Here is a 24,706-nt window from a genome sequence, read left to right as displayed (position 1 = left end):
TATTAATTCAGAGTGTTATTTGTTTTTTTTTTCCTGGAAAACAATGTGACAACAATGAAAACGATCGAGTCCAAAGCAAACAACACTAGAAGATAACATAATAATATGTTTGTTTATGTTATTTTGTAAAGCTACTTTCCAAAGACATTCTTCGTGATTATTAAAAGGTCGCCAGTTGAAGAGAGTAAAACTCACACAACACTATGTCAATAGTGAACATGTCATGATTCATTTCATGTGATATTCCATTGGGGAGAATCAAAAGTAAATGATAAATATATATTTTTTCTGTCATAGATATAATATAAGAGATGGATTCAAATTAAAAATTTTGGTTATAAATCAATATTAGAGGAGTGGTTATTATTAATTACGTTTCGTCGAAACCTTCGTCTCTCCAAAAACACATTCTATACATGAAATATATATTTGAGCTCCGTGAGAGAAAATGTGTTGAAGAGAAAAGAGTCCATGCCACCAAATTTAAGCAAATTAATCATGATAATATCTATAATTTGAGTACTTTGATATATATATATATATATATATATATATATCATAATATCATACAATGATTAAATGAAAGACAAATATATGTATTATGTTTGAACACAAAAATAGAGGCTAGAGTGGGCTGAGTGGCCGTAAAACTTGACTTTTTTGAAAAGACAAGGGGTGTCCGGGCATGCATGTTCTTTTCTTTGAGTGCATTCCACTCATTATGCTTTCCTGGTGCACAAGGGGTTTTCACACCCACCCCCTTAATTTGTTCCATTCTTTATGAATTCAAAACATCATCATTCTTCTTTGTTGGGATTTATACGAGGGCTATATCTATTTTGGGAGGGATAAAACTATATATAATTTTAAAATATATTTATTTATAAATTTTGAAACTACACATGATATATATTTTCATGAACTAACTAAAATCATAACTACACATGATTAGGTTTTTATATATATGGTCGCGCGGCACACAAGCGAGACACATGTGTATAAACAGTATAATCAATAATGACGCAAATTAACCATCAATTACTTTGATAATTTAGCATGTATAAAATTGTGAAGAATCCGAAACGATACATGTACGTTTCTAATTAACTAATAAAATGAAAGGAATAATATGAATTATCTTGATGATTGATTAGAGAATAAATGTTTTGCTAGCTGTTAAAAAAATATGGATAACATTGTAAGAAATAACATGCATGCGTTTTGTATTTTGCTATAATATAGTTCTTAACGTACAATATTAAAACATATCATCACATCAAAATTTGAAATTTAATACCATCAGAAAATAATACATAACATTAAAAAAAAAAACTTGCATGAACATATGCATTTCAATCTACATTTACGTACGGGACCATTCAACCAAAGGCCAACACAAAAACACCAGAATATTATACATGCATATATACCTATTTTCCTGGTAATTTCCATTTATATATAATAATTACACACAAGCTCATGATGCAAGATCCATTGAACAACGGCGTGTAATTTTAGAATCAAGAAATTAAATTAAAAAATAACATACCGTAAAGGAAGAAAATAGAGAGATATATATATCAAGAAGCTAGCTGTTTAAATCAATTCTACTGAAGCTGCAGTTGCGTGTAAATGTTGTGGGCGACAAGGCAGGTGGAATTGCACATATTTATATGATAAGCAGACGCCAACAGTCAATAAGAGGATTTGAAAGGGACACTTAAATTACCTAATATTCAATCAATTTAATTTACAATAAAAGTTTTACTGCCAAATTAATATTATAATCTCTTGATTCTCTTCATGGATGGGCTTACGACTATATATTTTATTAATGTGATTATAACTAGAGCTATATTAACATGTACAAGTCGACTCGTGAACTATTCAAACTTTATTATATTTGAATGTCGTCGAGTTTACATTGTCCTAAAATCTTGAGAATATGACCTATATATATATTTCTATATATTACCAGATAGATAAAAATCGATTTGAATAAATTATTGCAATGTAAGTTTGAAAGATTTTAATTTGGCGCTGAATTAGTTTAAATTTATCAAAATAAAGAGCATTAAATTAATAATAATAATTGAAAAAATAAGCGTAATATGGGTATTGATTACGCGTGAAGTGGGGTGGCAGAAAAATATATATTATGTATGGATGAAATAAAAGGTTTGTTTTGGGCGGCGTGACACCGAATTCTCACGCCACCGCCTCCACTCCACTCCGCCTCTACCACCACTCCAAACTTATATTATGCCCCCAACATTTTTTATATTTTACTTTCACTCCCTCTGTCACATCGGCAGATGGGATCGGCTAACACCAAAATTACAAATTTGAGACAAGATTTGAGTTTAAAATTCAACTGTCTTGATATCTATTCGCAACTCAAAAAAATGTTTGACAAATCTGAGAAAATATTAATCTCGATTTAAATTAATTTGAATCATACTGATTATTATTTTTGATTCAACAACACATTTCAATAAAGTTTTATTTTAATAATATTTTATTTTATATGTTATTTAATTGAATATCTATACTATTATATAATAGTTCCACTTTTATACTTACCGTTTTTTTGTCTCAAATCACACCAAATTTTTTTTCCATTTTATCTTTAAATTTAACAAACCTCCCTTTTATGTTAGATTTTAAATTTAACAAACCTCTTTTTTATATTATATTTTAAATGACTAAATTATCCTCACTGTTCTCTAACATCATTATCTTCTTTTATCTCCGTCTCGTTTATAAAATTTCATCATTTATCAATTTATATTAAATTATCTACATATTTTTTTACAACTTCTCTCTACTTTATATCAAAACTCTCATATTTTTCACGGCGATTATTTTTATATTTTTAAAAATAATTAAATTGACGAACACGTGAAAATCACGTGCAACGATTCCTAGTTTAAATTATACGATCCCTTATATGTTATAAAGTGTTTTAATTATGAGTGTGTGTGTGTATATATATATTGATCGATAACTAGATAGGCTAATAAAGCTGTAAAATATAGATAAATATTTGACATTATACTACTTTTTGTGATATCATAATCGTCAAAAAGCCATATTTGTATAAAATAGAACGTAAAAAATTATGTTTAGAGCTTATAATTGAAATAGGGTAAAATTTATGAAGAATTTTAGGTATTTTATGATGCTAAAATTATACTTTAAAATAAATTCGGGTGACACCAATTACTTTATTAAAACAACTTATAAGATATTATACAGTTTATTTTAATATTTTTTTAAATCCTTCTAAAATATTTAAAACGTGTATTTCAGAGTATATATATATATATATATATATATATATATATATATATATATATATATATATAATATATATTATATATATATATATAACTTAGGCCACAAGCCCACACCCTTGTTTATAATTATAATTATTAATCTAAGAAAACTAAACTATAAAATATTAATAATCCGCCATATTATTAAATATACATGAAAATTTTACACTAAAAAGTACAATTTTTGTTTACTACAATACCTTTTCGTTTTGAACTTCATTTCTATTAAAATTTAGACGGTAGATTTCAACCTAACATATGAGTATTACCAATTGATAGATTTAATATCTCATGATTTGTCACGTCAACAATATATAATTAATTACGTATATATGTAAAAATAAGAACCATTAAATATATAATTTGAATATTATCCATATACTATAATCTCGTCTACCAATTTTGACTTGCAATTTATCCATCAAGAAATCAATTCATATTGTCCAAAGCAATAAGACAGTGTAATGCCAAAAAAACGTTAACTCAGCCGTTTGTCAGATGCGGGACTTCTATGTTCTCTAACTTCAAGAAAGATTTCTTCATCTGTAGTTAAAAAACAAAAAATAAATAAAAAAGGACCACAATAGAGATATAAAAATTGTGTATACTTTTTGGATGTATACTTACTTTCTAACAATTTTAAATAATAATATCCTCACATCCCGTTAATTTTATAAAACTCCCAAGACTTGTACCCTTGAGTGTGTTCCAAGAGAAGGCCAATAGATTTTTTTTAATTAAAAAATATATATACTATATATTATAAAATGGATAGATCGATATGCAATAACTTTATCAAGAAATAATATTTAAATATGAATTGAAATTTTATAATATCTGTATTATATTGTGAGATATCCGGTGCATTGTTAATATCCGGATAATTCAGTCCTACCCATGAAGTAATTGTTAATAGCCGGATAATTCGGTCCTACCCATGGGGTATTATCCCATGGGTGATGTGGATTTTTGTGATTCATGTGGGGCCCACATGATTTGCATCAATCACATACTTCTACTTATCTCATGGGATAATACCCATAGGGTAGGATCGAACTAACCGTTAATAGCCGCTTAAATATGGCTTGACGAATACATGGATCACATATAAAATTATGTACGATTTATATGATCTAATAACGGAATTTTATTTCTGATGGAGTATAGAGTCAACCGAAAATGATCAATGGGCAGTAACTAATAATTACTAGTTGATGACAAGTAAAATATGTTCTTTTTAAACAATTAAAATTCTATTGATTTTATAAAAAAACTAACAATGTGGATTTTATAGTAACTATAACTGGTAGCATGGTATGATCACTTTTTATTACAAAACAACTTTTATTTTGAATAATAGGTCTTTTGTGAGCCTGTCGATGTGACTCATATCTAATATCTATAAAATAAAAAGTATTACTAATTTTGATTTTAAAAAATAATAATATTTTTTTATAGATTGAATCAAATAAGATATTCATCTCATAAAATTGAATCAGGAGATCGTCTCATAAAAGTTTTATGTATTTTGAATTAGCTAGTTCACAATTTATTTCATGTATATCATAATCATAAGCCCCATAAAAGAATAAAAAATATCCAAATTAAAATTTCTTGAGAAAACCGTCTGCCCAATCGTTAAGTGGTGGAAAAAATATTTGTGACTACTTAATTAACTATTTTAACTCCCGTAATGTTCTGAATTATAAAAATGTAATTAAACTAAAAACCTTTACATTTAAAATAATTAAAATATGAAGTTTAATTTATATTATGCACAATGATTATAAACTTACAATTTCAGAGTTTTTAGGCAAATATATATACAAGTGCTGAATCCAACACAATTACTAGCAATGGGCGTGATCCAATCTTGAAGATTAATTATGTAATGCCAGGGGAGAAAACGACGTCGGAGCCGTTTGTATTTATAAATTATTAATTTTTTTGGGAGCTAGCTTGGCTTTGGTTTGGTCGGAAAGTTGAAATATTCTTTAATCAAACTATAACTTGGAGATGTATCTAAATCCCTCCTTAGAAAATTTGTACGGAGTCCTAAATTTTGTTTTGCTTTTCCTTAGTTCTTTTTTTTTCGCAACATATTTTGCTTTCTTATGCAAATTGTTCTCCTAAGTTTTTTTCTTTTAACTCGACGTTCATCATTTTTTTTTTTGTTCAAAATCATCCAAAACTGATCCACCACATCAAATTCGATTCTGTTGTTCTATACTTTTATAAAGTTCTCTAGAATTTAGTTCTATATATACTTTGTGAGCATGCATCGCGTGTCCACGATTATTGATATGTAGTATGCTTGTGGAGGATCACCTTTGGCCTTCTTGATGTGCCTATTTTGCTCAACATTAAAGTCTCTTCCTATGTTATATACTTATATTAATGTATATTCACTTAACGTTCCCGATTTCTCCTGTTTATATGTAACTTGGAAATGTTAAATCATTTATATAATTAATTATTAGTTTTTTTTAAATCAAAGTATACCTCTAACCGTGATAAATAAATTATGCTTAAATATATTAATTAATTTTTTAATTAATGCGGTATAAGTAGTAATAACTATATGAAAGGCGGGACCCTTTTTCCGTGTCCGCAGATTTAATCAGATTTACCAATCATTCAAGCTGGAAAAAGTCATAAAACATCATTTTATCCCATTAAAATAAAATAAATAATTAAAAGTTCATAATGAAATCTAAAGTGTAATTAATATCAATGTTCTAAAAAATGCTAGGCGGTAACCTAAGCAATTTTTATTTTTAAACCTAAATAATAAATAATTTGAAATATTCATGAGTTTTACTATAAAATATAAATTTTATGTCTTATGTTTTTTAGTTTTTGTACGAAACTCTTATAAAATTTTATTAATAATAATAACAATAACAACAACAACAACAACAATTAGATAGATATTAATAGATATCAACTCTTCATATGTAATATGACATTTAATTTTTTGCTTGACTTTCTTTTTTGCGCTTCTTTTTTCTTTCTGTGTTTGTTTCTCACGTCGTCACTATCTCTTTTAGTTTTTTTTTTTTTTTTTTTTTTTGCAAAAAATAGTAACCGCCTAGGCGAATTTTTTCAGCCTAGGCGACGTTTTGTCAGCCTAGGCGGCGGAGATTAGGCGGACAGCGCCTAGAGGCATAGCCTAGAAAAAGCAAGGCGGTGAGCAATAGCCTAGCGCCTAGGCGACGCCTAGGCGGTGCCTTTTAGAACACTGATTAATATTGATAACATTAATGCAATCATATCTACAATTAAGGGAACTCTTTATTGTCTAAAATCATCATTTACTAAAATAAAATTGTGTCCACATAAAATACTGACGTGACATTAGGAATCGCTCTTATGATATAAAATTTTTTAATTTAAACAATACATCTAGAATTGGACTAAAATAACTCAAAAATTAAAAATTAGTATATCAAGATCAAAGTTTGACGAGTGATTAGTAGATCGGTGATCACTAACCCTAATATAAGACATAGTAAGCCAAAAATGACTCAAATTATGCTACATACACATATTCAGTTACACACATGGTTATTCGTTAATTACCTTTAATTTGAAATTATAAAATTATCTTGCATGTACTAATGAAAAGATTTTTGTATTGATATAGTTTTTTAACTTCAAAGGTAACATTTTAACCAAACGACGAACGTGTACATATATCATTTTTCAAATTGTTTATTTTTCTCCAACGAAAAATCAGGTTGGTAAATACATAAATATACATATTCAGTTTATATGTAGGTTGATCCGTTTAGAAGATATGATTAATTAGTATTGTCAACGAGAAAATTGCCTTCAAAATAATGTGGTAGAAATATAACAAAAAGGGTAAGTTTCAACGCAAATTTTTTGTCGCGCATGCCAAGTACATATATATGTGCTCTCTCACTCACGCATTTGTTCTCTCACTCACGCATTTGCCTAATTTTAACCCTGCGCAGATTTATTATATTGAAAACCATATTCAAATTGCTGAGAGCCGATCGGCAGCTCTCGGTTTTGTTTTGTCTATGCTACACCGAGAAGCAATCCACGAGTACACACATATACTGCCACATTCGAAGTAATCGGGGATGTACAAATCTGGTACGCCAAGATCCGATGGTACGCCAAGATCCGATCGAGTAGCCTCGTCTTTGCTTCGTGTCCTAGTATTTATTAGTGTCGGATGTAATCAAACATGTACAAATGTTGCATATATTAGGCAGCTTGGCGCCTTGCATTAGGAAATCAAAGCATGCATATGCCAAAGTAAGATTTTTATATAATGATCGCATACATTTAAAGATTAATTATTTAATTAATTAACCTTAAAATTTGATGTCTGGTGCATTGGTTCTACGGACCCACAAATATAATGATGTAACAAGTGTGTGGACCCCAGGAATTTGTTCAGCAGTCTACCTAGCTATAAGCAATTTTTGTTAAATTAAATTGCTTGCATCTTGAATTTAGCCCTTTCCCTATTGTGAGAGGCTACTCGAGTCACATGCCCCAAAATAGAAGTTAATTTGCAGCTTAAAAATAATATTATAACATGAAAATCATGTGCTCTTGGGCTTCAAGCTCAAGATTCAAATATTCTGATCAAAGTATCATCCACCAACTTATCGTTCACATGTATTTTCACCAACATACACTGTCACAAACCCGGCCCGTCCCCGTCCCCGTCCCCGTCCCGTCCCATGGAGAGCCAGTTGAAAATCGGAGACTTTTAACATGAAATTCAGTTATATAAATCCACGTGAAATAAATTTTTAGTCCACATTTATTTTGCAAAGTTGGGTCTCCATATCAATCAACTTTAAAATGACAACATCAATTTTGTTTTTAACATGAATGTCACGCGAGAGCTAGAAGTAGAACATATACTTCCTGTTTAGTGTGAACACTAGCAGCCAGCCACATGACTTTACCCATTACATGTCTACTTTTGTAAAAGAATATCATGTAACCAAAATCCCCATGTCCCGTTGATTTTTCGAGTCCTGCTTCGAAGCATAATCAGCATAACATACCATGACACATGAAACATCACAATTTGATGCATAATCAGTATTAACAATTAATTTACTCGGAAATTTTGTGCGAAGCGGTGACAGTGTAAGCGAAGCAAGGGCGAGGGAATATATATATTTTGGGGCGGTTTGTGGGGCTGAGAAAGATGGATCCATGGTGTGCACAATGAAGGGTTTTGGGACAAATATTTCAACACTGCAATAATATGATACAGATCATGATCATATTGATACATTTATACATATATGGGATTCTGGTGGGGGTAACCAAGCTTGAAAGTGACTTAAACTATAGCTTCTAGACAAGGGGGGGTGGAGACTAGGGACACTACTCAACTAATATTATATAGTCTAATGATGACATGTTGTCTCCACACAAAAATTGAACTAAAATCATATGGTGTCTCTCCACATTCCCTTTGTCTCATCACAGATTTGATGATTGCTGTATATATATATTACAACCTTATTCGTGCATTCTATTTGTTTTTTCAAATCGATGACTCAATAATTTCCATTTTTTTAACTTTTCCTACGTGTCATTTGCCCAAGATTCTTTAGCTCCATTTAATTTGTACCCTTTTTTAAAAAAAAAATATTTAAATTAAAAAAAGTATGTCTTAATTTCGATCCTCCGAAAGTTTTCCTCTTCCTTTGTGCATGTTTCATACATGTAAACATTGCGAAAGAAAATTCTATAATTTTCTTCTACTCCATTGATGCCAGAGTTGTTTTATTGGAGCCTTGTTTCGAGCCGTGCAATTAATTAACAACGGTTGGAGAATTATGGACTTGTGAATTAAAATTGTGCATGGACTGAATTTGGAAAGATTGGAAATGAAATAATGGAATTGTGAGAAAATGGGCTTTGAGTGTTCTTGAATGTGATTTTGTAGGGGTGATAAATGTCTCATGATAATCAAGCTTATAAATAGGGATGTCATTTCAACAATTCAAACACTTGATTTCTAACAATCCACTTATATTATATTCTCTCTACGTTTGCTACGTCGTTGCTTTGCTTCAATTCTGGTGATTCAAAGTGATAACATTTAGGTGCGTTTTTAGTTCGTCTCAAGTAATTATAATTTGTTGCTTAAGTGTATCTCGAGAAACATACATTTTTTTTTTTTTCAAAGAACCCGTGCGAGAGGACGAATTTGATTTAAGGTAACTGTGAGTTTCACGGCCTCGATATTGATGTATATGCTTTTGTGACTAAATTAAGTGTAGGTCTATACTCTATATCACTAGGGATGGTTCGATACGGTATATCGCATACCGTACCGAATACCGCATACCGTACCGAAAATTTCGATATTTTCGATATCGTATCGAATACAAAAATTCGGTACGCTACATATCGATACCGTGTATATCGATTTTTTATACTATTTTTTTTTAAAAAAATATCGGTATACATAGTATCATACCGATACCGTATATACCATTTTTTTTTCGGTATACCGCAATACCGAAAATTCAAAAATCGTATACCGATACCGATACCAAAAATTTCGATACCGTACCGAAATTTAAGGTATACCGAAATTTTCGATATTTTCGGTTTTTTTTCGGTACGGTAAATGCGGTATGACGACATTTCGATATTTTTTGCTAGCCCTATATATCACTCAACTGATAATTAGTATTAGATGAAGCATGAATTTATGCTTCTTTTGAATCTCTATTGATATTAGTGTATCAATGCACGTGTTGCATTCTTGTATAATATTTTTTAATTAATTTGATTTATATTCAAATATGAGTAATATTACAGTTGTAAAAATTATCGAGAGACTAAACTGCAGTTAGAAATGTCTATAGAAGAAAAAAAATTGTAATATCTATAACATATAAGAACAATTTTAGAGAAAAAAATGGTGTCGGCTTTTGTAATAAGCGGATTCTTTATATATAATACAAATTCTTACAAAAGTTATACTCTACTAGTTCAACATTGGTTTTCTGTTTTGTACATTGTTTTTAAAATCGGACTGGACCGGCCGGTTCAACCGGTTCGACTGGGAACCGGTCATTGGTCTGGTCCAGAATACCTCAAATAACCGTTTTATCGGTCGGACCGTTCAGAACCGGTCAAGAACCGGTCAAAACCGATCGAACCGGTTAAGAACCGGCCAAGAACCGTTTTCAAGAACCGGCCAAGAACCGGTCCGACCGGAATTTTGAATTTTTTTTATTATTTTTAAAAAAATTAGTTTTTTTTAAAAAAATTAAAACTTTAATTTAATATTTTATTATATATATACATTATTAATGGAATTTGTACATTCTTAAAAATATTATTGTACTATTATTAGAGTTTTTTTAATTAATTTATTTAATTTTAAAATTATATATAACTATAATTAATATTTTGAATATATTTATATTGTTATTTATTTTTAAAACTAGGATAAATATATTTTTTTGTCTATTTATATACATCTTTTAGGTTTTAAATTTTAAAATATATTATTAATTTATTATATTACATAAACGGTTTTTCGGTTTGACCGTCCGGTTAAAACGGTCCGACTGGTTGGACCGTTTTTTCAAAGTAAACCAGTTCGATCACCGGTCCGATTATGAAAACATTGGTTTTGTATTTAGATAGTTTGGCTTCACCTGCAATTGCTATATATACTTGATGGGTCTAGACCATTTTAAGATACATGGTACAATTAGCTTAAAGGATGATTAGGAAAAATGTAATTAATGTAAAAAAGGGGGCCCAAGTTATTATTTAAATAGAATTAGCCCAATGTTAGGCCCATTTTTTTTAAAAAAAACCCACGGATCCACTTGAATATAAACTCTATAAATAGGAAGAATTCATCATTACATTATCTCAATTTATGCTCTAAAATTTTATAGCTTTTGTATTATATATTTTGAAATGATCGCTGACTTGAGAGTCAAGAAGATTTTTACCGAATATCCTCCAACGCCTCTAACCTCATTTTGTGACGCATGTGATAATCCATAAATTTATTGGCGTACGTAAACGCAAGAACATCTGTTCTCTTAGAATTAACGACGTGTTTATTCGAATTGACTGATCACCCAAATTCCCTAGCTCTAGGTAACGTAATTTCTTACGACATCAATACTTAGACAATAATTTAAGTATTACGTACTCAATTATTTTATATTATTTAATTGAATTTCTAATTTATTCCAATTGCCATTTATCATTTGTATACAATAATAGTCCAACACAATTACAGGGTGCGATCATATATCTTGGATGGTATTAACAATAATTTTCAGTTGAATACTTCGACATGCATGCCCCAACTTTGTTACACATATTCTTGAGATTTGTCCCATTCCATTGCTCTTCATCCCAAAATTTTCTCGTCCAGCCCAGCAAATAGAAGATCATTTGTAATTGCTTCTAATTAACGGCAACATATATAATTTATAACCAAATTCATCCCATTCATCAATACATATTTCAACCATTTCTATAGTTGGGTATTTTAATCCTGTGTCTAATGTGGTTACTGTTCTCGTTTATTCGCATTATTTCTTGGCCATATATTGCTTGCATTAGAAGAGGGAGGGTTACAGACCATATGGATCATGGAAGCCGAAAGTTGAGTCCCCATAACCATATAATAAATAATAATAATAATAATACAAAGAATACAATAGAAATATCAATCTAATCTATATTTGTAATGAAAAGTAATATTTTCACATAAAAATAATATTTTTTTTTCATGAATCGGATCTGTCTCAAAAACTTGACGTGGTCAGATAGTCTCATAAGGGTTTTTATGTAATATACTTCACCGTCCCGATTATATAGTCCTACTTTTTCTTCCACACAGATTAAGAAAAAGCATTGAGAAAACAAATTTTATACAAACTTCCTATTTATCCCTATTTAATGTATTAAAAAATGATTGCATAATTTTCAAGGTGTAGTTAATAGGGGTATATTAGTAAATTGAAATGTAAAAAAATATTACTAAATATAGTATATGACTATATATTTGGGACAAAAAAAAACGTGGACTATATAATTGGGACTGAGGGAGTATATTTAATATTTTTATATTAAAAAAATCCTATGTGATATTTATATATTGATATTTATTGCTTCATTTGAAGCCATAATAAATTTTTGGTGGTTTTGGGCATCATGATTTGCCACATCAATAATATATCATTAATTATGTTCATGATGTGTAAAAATATGGACGATGGGATACATGATTGAGTAATAGTGTAGAATCTCATTAACCCATTTTTAAATAATCTGATGGACCATCTCAAGTCTATTATTATTCACGAGATGATAAGAAATATCCAGTCAAATATATATATTTTTTTTAAAAAAAAAATTTGAAAGTTTTATTTCGCAAAGTAATTAATCGATTAAAAATTACAAGATTCATATTAATCTTATACGTTGTCAAAGTTTAGTTTTCGTCTAATGAGTATTTTCTTTGTTATTTTACCGGTCTTTACCTAAATTATTTTAAAGTCTAATATTTTTATTAAATTAAAATAAATACACATTTATTTTTCAAAATTATTTTATTACAATTATAAGCATAAATTTATATCATAAAAAATAAATCGCACTCATTGTACGAAAATATTATAAATATTAATTAATACAAACATATACACATACACATATATATAACAATTGATAAATTATATATTCAAAATAATAAATATAATAAATTAAATGAGCTTTCTCTTTATCTATGTTATGATATTACTATTTATATTAATACAATTAAAAGATGGTATATTATATAATATACTAATTTCAAGTTGAATATTTTTTCGGATACATGATATAAAATTTTTATTTTATAGTATGGTAATTAGTAATTATGAATTTATTTTTTAATTTTAAATTAATAAAATAATTTAAAATGTAAAATATGTATCTAGTTGAATTTAATAACAATATTGGACTTAAAAAATATTTAAGTACATGACAAACTGACTTTTGAGTTTGATTATATACCAATTAAATCATTTTCAATAGTTCATGTATCAATTTAACATTTTATCAATAGTTTATGTACCAAAATAATTTTTACGCATTTTCAAAAGCTCATAAAAGTAGTTTAATTTCAAGCATGCTATTCGTGTGTTTTTTTTTTTTAATTCTGAGTAATAGTTCAACCCAACGAATCATCAATTAAATCCCACATTAAGTTTGACATGAATAATTTTGTGAATCTAGTTAATTTCTTTAAAAACATTATCGAACAGAGTAAGTTCAAAATAATTATAAAAGTAATAGCAAGAAAATTTACCGACAGTACTAAGCAATCCAATTTCTTGAATTATTCCCAAAAATGGTCTAGTTGAATAATAAATTTGAACTGTTTAAAATACTAAACCCAATAAAATTGAAAGGGCGCCACTCAAACTAAAGTTTCGTTTGTATGTAATGATTTTGGATTAAGTGATGTGATTTAAAATCAAATGTTGTTTCGATTTCAAATCCATTAATGTAATTAATACGGAAATGATGATGTATGAATTTGAAAAATATCTTAAATTTATTATATGTTTCCAAATAGCTAAATTGCATTCGAGATATGCATCCATCATTTTAATATCTCAATTCAAACACACCCTCTCGAAGATAAAATGATAATAATGGAGTTAATTATATGGGAATTACACGACAAATTATTGAATAAAAACAAAACAGGAAGTATTGAATATAAAGTAATATTATATTCAAGAATAGAATATAATATAAAGAATATATAATTTTCTCCGCATAAAATCAGAAGAAAAATATATAAAATATTTTTGGGTGGTTTGGATTTAATGATTGGATAGCAACCTGTTGAAGGCCAAAAAGACACTGAATAGTGAATATCCAACCCTGTATGTGGTGATCCAATTTTGTGTAGTCGTACTTCAGTCCAGTGCATACATATATATCACGACACTCGAGTGTGCTAATTAATTAGCTGTTGTTCACTGTCGCGGATATAATACATTCAAAAATTAGACGGATATTTTCGGATATAGCGTAATTAATTTGTGTGTTTTTATTTTTTATTTTTATCATGTTATTATTAATCAGTTTATGTTCTTAGTCCATGTACCGGCTAGTTCACACTTTATTTTCAATTTTAATCATCTTTCGGTGAAGCGATGACGTGGCATCGGGGCATCGGGCATGTCAACAATTTTATATGACAAATCATTACTTTCATGTTTCGCGTAAGTTTTCGATAAAAATGAGCAAAAATCGAAAAAAATGCAAATTTAGTGGAATAAGATCGTAAATTGACCGATATCACGACGAAACAAAAAACGTGCATGTTATTCTATTTTCTTTGGAATGCTGCAGTGAAAGTGAAACATACATGTTACGTATATCAAATATGTAATTTTTATATAAAAAAATAATTTTCCATGTGATATGCAGGAATTTCTTTAAACTACATTCTACATAATTTTAGCATCTATTGTATTATATATACTAGTGAAAAATGCACACACTTTGCGTGTGTAAAAGATAAATTTTTTTTATACGTATATTTTTTAAAAGCAAATCATGGAGTTAGAGATAGTTTTTAGTGGAATATTGGATATATAGAAAAAAGTAATTGGGAAGTAAAAGAGTAAAACGGGAAGAAAATATGATGTCCTCATATAGTTAGTTTTTATAAGTCTCTCGAGCATTATAAAATGGGAAATGCTACATGTACACATTGAGTTATATATTGGATTACACACTTCGCATTAAATTACAAAATTATCACTCCATTTTATTTGAAATTTTTTTTTCAAAATAATTAAGGGATATTTATGTAATTTTAAGTGAATCGTGTAACTCAACGTGTAACTCTCCGTGTAGATGTATCATCACCCTTATAAAATAGCAGAGATATCTAAAAACAATACTCGAATTTGATTAATGAAATTAATTCCAAATAATATCCGATTACATAATTTAATTTTTCTCACCGGATGGGAGTAATATTAGGAGCTAGGTTTTGTGGCTTTTCGCAAAATTAAACAATGATCAAAAAAAGGTTCGAGTATCATGAGGGGCCAAATTTTTTAACTAAAAAAACATTATTAAAATCTAGCTAGTAATTAAAAACATGTCAATTTATATGACTCAAACCATACTTAATCCTCCCAAAACATATAGATATATATAACAATCGTCGCAAAAGGTCAAGTTAATTAACCGTTAATAGCTAGCATGCAACTCGAATAAATCGAAAACCTTTTGTTTCAAAGTATATAATTAAATTTACAAAATGCAAGATTCTACGTATTTAACCATTAATAACCCAGCTCTAGATAAAACATGCACTCATGAATATCTACACAAGCTGCTATAGCTAAGGCTTATATGCATGCCTCGCGACAATCCCGGGCTCTGCCAAGAGGGGACCATCATGTTTTCCATTTTTCACAACAATTTCTGTGTACAGAAACTAATAGAAACGATCGATCTAGAAAGCCAAAGAATCAATATATAGTACTGGGCATGAGCTGTACGTTGTAACACCGAGACAAACGCTTTTACGCTAATGTTGATGACTCTGCAAACTTTCAAAACGCAAAAAGTCGACAGACTTTAATTTAAACCTTTTTCTGGCCTTATCTTTACCTAAGCCATCACAAAGTCTGTGACCACATCTGCATCGATCTTTGCATGTGACCCTTTCAAAAGTTTACTAATTAAGCATCTAAATCCTCTATATATATAGCCTCCTTATTTCCCATGCACATCATCTCCCCAATCCCATATATACATTGCTATCAAGTACATATCATGAAGCTCCTGTGTCTTTTGCTCATTGCCATTTTGTTCACACAGGTACACATGTATAATATGTATTGCTTCATCTTCGATCATCCGGTCCGGCGGCCCCGATATTGTAAAACAATTCAATTTCATGATGAATAAATTAGGTTTAGTTCAACCTATCTTACGGGTATTATCCTAATAGAAGATCTAACAACTCATGATTTGTCATGTTAGCATTATAATATTAATTATATATATGTGTTGAGACGTAGACCATTAGATGAATGATTTGAGTATTACCAAAAGGTAGCTAGGGTCTCATTAACCTGTTAATTAGTCTACATTCCATTGTCAGGGTTTTGTGGAGGCAACATCAGTCACTGATACTTCTGCACTGCAAGCTCTTTCTCAGGTGATAATATATATGAAAGATACCAACTTTTTCTTCTTTTTTTTTATTATTAATAATTAAACATTTTTGTCGATCAGGAGGATGCGGCGGGAGGAAACATAGGAGGCCTTCTTGACCAGAAATACAGAATCAGTAACACATATATATACTATAATTAATGATTTCTTTCATAATTTTCCATCAGTTCATGAATTCTACATACTAATTCCTGGTTGATGTTGGATTAATATTCTTGGTGAATAATATTGATGGCAGATTGCCCGGCTGAATGCTCGAGGCGATGCAGCAGGTCGTCGAGAAGGAAGATATGCTTCCGATCATGCACCGGCTGCTGTGCCAAGTGCAACTGCGTGCCGCCGGGGACTTCGGGGAACACGCACTTGTGCCCCTGCTACGCCAGCATAAGGACACGTGGGAATAGGCTCAAGTGCCCTTGATCACATATTCCATCCCATCTTCTAGTACATATATTTCATGCATGATGTTCACTCGATATATATATTATCTTGTGAATTTGTGTGACTCGTGTTTGTTTCTCCGTGTGTATGTGATTCTTGCATGATGTGTGTGTGTGTTTTGTGTGTGAAGATGCGTGATTCTTGTTTGGATTTTGATAGCTGTGGCTGTCGGAATCTGCTCACCGATGTGGAAATAATCGACACTTGCTATTACAGTGTCTGGTATATTATGTATATGTACTCTATTTATGTATTTGTGCAATACAAAGAATTTGGTTTTTTTTTATTTAATTTAATTTTTTCCATTCATTAGTTATTGTGGAATGCATTAATTTATCATCAAGATTTATGAACTAGTCTTGCCTAAATTCTGTATCGTAACAAGAATATTAAAGAAAAAGATCAGGGATAAATTGATGCCTTTTCTATTTTATATTTAAAAAAAGGGAAAATAAGTTTTTTAGTTTAGTAACTTTATTTCCTTTGGGTTTTGGTCATTAACTTTTTCGATGTGGGTTTTGGTACACTAACTTTGCATTTTCAGTGTTTTTTGGTCCAACTTCATACGTGTCGGCTTTTGATTGGTCAACGTCATCATTTTGGACCAATCAGAAGTTGACACGTATACAGTTTGACCAAAAAATACTGAAAATGCAAAGTTAGTGTACCAAAGCCCACATCGAAAAAATGTTAATGGACCAAAACCAAAACATGAACAAGTTAATGGACCAAAAAACTTATTTTCATATCTATACTATCTATATATATAGTGTTATATATATATATATAACTTATTAGTCTAATTTAAAAAAAAAACTTATTATTTCAATATTTATTTTAATGTAGCTAGCTAGCTTCTTTTTTTTTTTTTTAAAGCTAGCTAGCTATTTGAAATACTAATAATGACATATGGTTTAACTTTATGATTGATGGTTACGTATGAAAGAAAATTATTTACGGGGTCCAAGCCTAATTATAATTGTGTTGTCCAATTGTTTTATTGAATATCTTTGCGCTACAAGACCAATTATTAATTATTAATTAATAAAGTACGAGACTTAATCATTGGGCCCAATCTTTTTTATTTATGAAAGCTCATAAATCACATAGATCCATAATTGTTTCACCTCATTAAATTTTTTGAATGCCCATAGATAACTTAAGTCGTCTTAGTTTCGAGTTACATTCTGTTATCTTTGTCCGGAACCCCGAAACCTCCGACTTTATTTTGTGACGCATGAATGACCTACTAAGAATTGTGACCGAGATTGTTCGAGTGATTGCTCATACTATACAATCTATGGAAGCGCTCGTTTTATTTTCTAGCTAAATCAACAATGGACATATAATAATTACAAAAAAATAATATGAGATGATTTTACGAATTAATTTCGTGAAACTGATATTTTATTTAAATTTATTTATAAAAAATTATTTTTTATTGTAGATATGAGTCGAGTTGATACGTCTCACATATTTATATCAATTAGATATTATCACATGACACCTACTCAAATAATTGGAAAAAAAATCACATATCCCAATTGTTGTAACATTTTATGTCAAATTAGGAGTTAATTTCACTTGCTAAGTTTTAATTTGAAGTTATAATTTTTTTAAACATGTTACGGATATTTCAAACTTTTTTTTTTTAATCTATGGATATTTCAAACGTAAAAAACGCAAACAAATTTAAATGAGTATTTCATTGGTATGTTGCAACTTCGTTTAACTTGCGATAAACAATATACGTGATAAATTCTATTGTTGGTAAATAGATTGTTACACAAAAATCTAACGGTAAATTTCGTAATTGTACATGGCTAAATCTAGATTTTGATTTTATCACTACAATATAAAATAAAAACAAAAACTCTTATCAAATTGTTTCAAGTGATAATTTTATAAGACAAATATATTATTCAACTCTATTGAAGAAAACATATTATTTTTTTGGTTAAAAGTATTGCCTTTTATTTTATTGTTTTTAGGGGGAAACTATCGTTATTATATTTCGATGCACATTGGGTAAGCCTCGAATTAATACAATAGTTGTAAACCACACTAGTCAGGTCAACCGCCATGTGCGACAGACTAATTCAAAATATTATTAATTTTTATTGTAAATATGCTGGATGAAGACATACATATGTGATACAGTTTCACAAGAAACCCACTCATAAATCTATTATATCAACAAAAGATATTTAAAAATTTTATTATCTAATAATTTAATTTTCTCTGGAATTTCTATAGATTGGGAATGTTAATAAATCAAAGATTTGATGATTGTAAAAAATCTAAAATAAAGAGGAGATTTATTGAAGCAGGGGCATTTCGGTACATAAGAAATGCCCGAAATGAATAAATTTCCCCACCATGGCGTCTTCACTCTTGCCCCCCGCACGCTAAGTAAGTATCTCCGGTGAACTTTCCCCTATCTCCGTGTGACAGAACGGGGACGTGTATTCCCAATTATACCCTTCCAAAACCACATATTCCCAACTCTAAACCCCTGCGGACATACGCACGGGAAATCTGTATCTACATCCAATAATGCGCGCATGGCTCAGTTCAGGCAATCCGGCGGCATTAGTGGGGCGAGAAACGGCGTCGCGTCGGATCACGTGTCGATCGGCGTTCGAGGCGGAGGTGGTGGCCTTGGCTCCCGACACTCTCATCACCATCAGCATCGGCGATCCAAGGCCTCGCAGGGTTATAAGATCTCGACTGGATTTGGTGGTCTGACGCTTTTACTTATTCTATCGATCTCCGCTTTCTTCTATTTCTCATTGCAGAGTAAAGGTGTGTATTTACTTACTACAGATAAAGCTTCGTGTTTTTTTTTTTGTTGTATGTGATCGTGTTTGTGCTTGATTTTGTTGATTTTAACTATCGATTAATTGCTTCAAGTAACTGAAGAGGGCGGACGATTGTGGTAATAGCCTAATAGGTTATGATTGGTCTGGTTCGTTAGTTGAATTGATATCGACAGTAATTAAGGTTTTTTATTTTCCCCGTTTGCCCTGAACTGCAAGCAGCTTTTAGTAATTCTTGCTGGATTTGCCGTGGAAATAAGGTTTTCTTTTTCTTTTTCTTTTTTTGGAGTGAAAAAACTAAGAAATAATTGCAAAAGTTGTGTGTTGGTGAATTTGAAAGATGGTGGCATTTTGATTCGAATGTGTTAGGGATGTTTTGATGCTGGAGAAGCACCTCTAATGACTTTACAATCTGAAGCAAATAGTTTTTAAAGCCTCAAAATAATAGTAAGGGTGGCTTGTAGATGTTTTAGTTCTGTGGGGTTTTAGAAATGTGTTTGGTTGTGCATTGGGATTTTATATAAAGTTAACTTGAACGTAGGTGGAATCATGAAACTATTTTTAATTCTAAGCAAATGCTTCGGACTCTGTAGTCTATAAAATACTAGATTATGGTTGGCTACCTGGTTGGATATTTGGTCTTGGTATTTACTTATTCTACCTGTTTAGGAGGGGAAGCAAACAGAAACCAAATCCAGGATGATGAAATGGAAAACGATACGGATTTTCTCATGAATATTACACAAATTCCAAAAATGGAGGAGCTCAAATTTGGCGACGGATCAGTAGCACATGGCCGGGATTCACGATATTGGGACAAGGATGATAGGAGAAGGGATGAAGATTATAGTGAGGAGGAATTGGAGCAAACACAAGATGATTCTGTGGATAATATTCACCCTGACGTGAAAGACAACAATAAAAAGTCACTTTCAGACAAACCTTCGAAAGTTTTAGATCATCGGGGTAATAGTTTGTACAATGAGGCTGGGCGCAATGAATTAAAAATGTATGAGGCTGAATATGAAGCCTCACTAAAGAGCATTGAAGAGTCAATGGATGTGGATGACAGTAGCAGCCAGCAATCTGATAATTCTAATGATGGAAAACATAGAGAGTTAGATGCTGATGATGAATACGATGATGGTATTGACATACAGGATGATCAAATGGAAGAATATGATAATACTGCACATAATAGCAAGGACCACTCTGCTGCCAGTAAACCCCATAGCATTAACACTGGAGAGTCTTTTCATGGTCATCATGCTAGAAATAAAAAGCAAGAAGTCATTGAAAATGTTGATTCACGTTCTGCTGATTTGTTTTCTGAAGAATCCCTCTTACACTCTCAGCATCCAAAAGTCAATGCCAATCCTGAAAATATCACTTTTCTGGAAGATCAACCAGTCAGAAAATTAGTGCCTGAAAGACACTCAGGTAGCAAGAAGAAGCCAAAACGTAGAAAATTTTCAGGTAATTGTTTTATTTCACACAAAGTTGTAGTTTTAATTGCAAATAAGAAGTTGATTCTTCTTGTTAAAAGATCATGTTACTCGATCAGTAGAGAAGTTTGTGGTGGGCTTTTTACTCTTCTGGAATTGAAGGACCATCCCTGACATTATGCAAACTTTAGCGACCACATGTGTAATTCAATTTTATGTGTAGTCTCATACAATTTTATTTATTACCACAATATGTGGGATTGGATTTCCCCGAATCCAAGACTAATATGGTAAAAAACACACACACGATAGAATTGCAGATCTGATGTACTTGCCTTTTTTTTCCCATATCAGATGTACTTGCAGTTTTTTAAGACAATAAATATGTTACCTTATAAAAAATTGCTTTTGAATTACCCACCCCTTCATGTGTATCTACTCGTTGACATCATGTCAACCTTTTCCTTGTTTTTTCCTGATTGAAATATAGCCATCTAAATTTAATACTTACCGGTTGTTGGTATGCTACTGTACTTTTCCCTTTTTGTCTTTTTCAGCATTTCTGTTATTGGTTTGGCTTGAGATGCTGATACTCAACCATTTCAGGTTCTTGTGAGATGAAACTTTTGGATTCTTCGTCTCTACTTGTTGAGCCTGTTCAAAGTCGAAAATTTGCCAGATTTTCCTTGCAATATACAGAAATAGAGGAAAAATTAATTGAAAACGAAAAATGGGAACCTAGATTTGCCGGACATCAGAGTCTCACACAGAGGGAAGAATCGTTTATTGCTCATGATCAGAAAATCAACTGTGGTTTTGTGAAAGGACCTAAAGACTCACCAAGTACAGGATTTGACATGGCAGAAGATGATGCAAAATACATTAGTAGCTGCCACATCGCTGTAATGTCTTGTATCTTTGGGAATTCCGATCGCTTGAGATCACCAATGGGCAGGACGGTATTATTCTTCACCCCTTACAAGTCTTTAAAACACTGTACATCTTGGATGTATGAAATGCGTGAACGAGATCTTTGGCATAGCAAAAGAAACTGCAATTAGAAACTATTTTTGATGCATCTGTGTGCTAAATTTCAAAACTTTGACGATTTGATTGGATTTGAACCCTGTGGCCAATGTTAAAAATGGGAGGCATCAGTGATTTGATGTTGTAAGATTGAGAGAAAATATCATCTCTCAATAACATTTATAATTAGTTTACATTCAGGTTTTGGGAACTGATACAAAAATATGAGATAATATGCATAATTTGTTCTTCTGCTTGATTTGCTGAACTCATCGGCTTTCAGTATGATCTATTATAAAGTATAAAATTATGTGCTGGTATCTGGTTTTTGTTTTCATTGATGTGGACAAAGTTTTCCTTTCTATATTGCGGACCTTCTTGAACACTTGTGACAACACACTGGTGAAATTTTTATAGATTTCCAAAATACGAGGGCATTGTGAAAAAACTTTTATGAGTAAAAATTCTGAAGTTGTTAGCATTACCATGATTGTCTCAGGTAAGAACCACAATTCTAACTGTAGAGATTAACAATTGAAGTGGAAAGATCGAGTGATTAAAAAAAGCAAACTCATTATTGATAATTCATGACATAGCAATTGATTGCTAGAGCTACGACATTTAATTTCATTTTCACTTCCTTTCCAAACTCAGGTCTCTCGCACATCAAGGAAAAATGTGTGCTTTGTCATGTTTATGGATGAACTCACTCTACAAGCTCTTTCCTCAGAAGGCCAAACCCCAGATACGATGGGCTTTATTGGGTTATGGAGGATTGTGGTGGTAAAAAATCTTCCTTACACTGATATGCGGAGAGTTGGCAAGATACCAAAATTTTTGCCACACCGACTTTTTCCTTCAGCCAGGTAAAATGATTAGTTGACTATTGTGGTCATTAGATTGCATAAATATTGTTGACACCATGTTCAATTCTTTTTCTATATTAATAATATTCATATTTCAGTCCTTTTAAATGGATTTTGTGTAATTCAAATCCACATTAGTCATAACAATATTCTTATTTACTTCAGGATGATATATCAACACATGTATAGAACAAAAATACTAGCATCTCAGGCACTTTAAAGCTTTTATATTATCGTACAGGTGTTTCATTTTCTATTATTGCAGTTCATAAATTTACTCAACATGAAACTAAGGGAGGTTTTTTTGGATTCTAAAAAACTTCATTTCTGAGACCTTTGATTTTTCCTTTTTGTATTTGCATGTTTCTTTTGATCTAATTTTACCACGTTCCATTATACATGTTCATCTGGCTTCTATTTAGGTACTCAATTTGGTTAGATAGCAAACTTCGTCTTCAACTTGATCCTTTGGTCATCTTAGAATACTTCCTTTGGAGAAAAGATTATGAGTATGCTATTTCCAATCACTATGACCGTCATTGTTTGTGGGAAGAGGTTGCTCAGAATAAAAAGCTTAACAAGTACAACCACACTGTGATAGACGAACAGTTTGCTTTCTATCAAGCAGATGGGATGAAAAGGTTCAATGCGTCAAACCCAGACAAGCTTCTTCCTAGCAGTATGATTTTGCACCCGATATCAATGCATGTTTTTTTGTTTCGATATAATCTTTGGTGCTTTTTTACGTGATGCAGTAGTTTTTTTGCAGATGTACCCGAGGGGTCTTTCATTGTTAGAGCACATACACCAATGTCCAACTTATTTTCTTGCCTTTGGTTTAATGAGGTTGATCGGTTTACTCCTCGTGATCAGCTAAGTTTTGCCTATACATATCACAAGTTGAGAAGGAAGAATCCTGATAAACCATTTTATCTCAATATGTTCAAGGTGCAAACTTATAATTCACCCTATATAAGAAAGCTCTTCGATGTGTATTTGACAGAATTCAGTATGCTACAATACTTTTTGTGCCTAAGCTCAAATTATCTGTGTTTCAGGACTGTGAGAGAAGAAAGATTGCTAAGTTGTACCATCACAGGTCAGAAGAGAAGAGAAATATCTCCCAAATTGAGACAGGGTAGTTTCACGATGATCTAGCTTTATCGGATGATTCTTTTGTACCATATGTCCGACAACGCGGTAATTTTCCATTTTGTAAGTAATCTGCATTATTCTTGAAATGGTGGATCTGTCACGATATGATATACGTAAATTACCAACTTGCTGTGAAGAATGGTGGAACCTGTTGCGTTCCATTTGCACGACGCTGGCAAGCGAGATCAGTATCACCGGATTCTCAATTCACGGGAAAGACACTGTAACATCTGAGCACAGGTCCTCAGTTAAATCCAAATTAATTTCATTTCTTGAACGTACAATGCTTAAACGGTGGCCAGATATATTTGTACCCATGTATTCAATTCGTTGTTATTTACAACTTCAATTTTTTTTTTCAA

The 24,706-nt window shown here is 31.0% G+C and overlaps 2 protein-coding genes across 2 annotated transcripts; both read left to right on the top strand.

The window, feature by feature from the left end:
- Positions 1–16,139: 16,139 nt before the first annotated feature.
- Positions 16,140–17,313, top strand: LOC140875745 (cypmaclein-like). The gene is made up of 4 exons (XM_073279529.1): positions 16,140–16,232; positions 16,519–16,575; positions 16,653–16,707; positions 16,831–17,313. Exons 1-4 carry the CDS (start codon positions 16,188–16,190, stop codon positions 17,010–17,012), a joined length of 339 nt encoding a protein of 112 aa, XP_073135630.1. The 5' UTR covers positions 16,140–16,187; the 3' UTR covers positions 17,013–17,313.
- A 2,095-nt stretch (positions 17,314–19,408) lies between these two features.
- LOC140888856 (uncharacterized) lies at positions 19,409–24,706 on the top strand. The gene is made up of 7 exons (XM_073296563.1): positions 19,409–19,838; positions 20,522–21,328; positions 21,904–22,256; positions 22,978–23,189; positions 23,612–23,868; positions 23,959–24,137; positions 24,248–24,706. The coding sequence occupies exons 1-7, from the start codon at positions 19,598–19,600 to the stop codon at positions 24,329–24,331; spliced, it is 2,133 nt and encodes a 710-aa protein (XP_073152664.1). The 5' UTR covers positions 19,409–19,597; the 3' UTR covers positions 24,332–24,706.

Source organism: Henckelia pumila, chromosome 1, assembly GCF_033568475.1.
Source record: "Henckelia pumila isolate YLH828 chromosome 1, ASM3356847v2, whole genome shotgun sequence".
Taxonomy (NCBI): Eukaryota; Viridiplantae; Streptophyta; class Magnoliopsida; order Lamiales; family Gesneriaceae; genus Henckelia; species Henckelia pumila.
The sequence above is the reverse complement of the archived record's forward strand: the minus strand, read 5'-3'. Positions and strand labels throughout refer to the sequence as shown.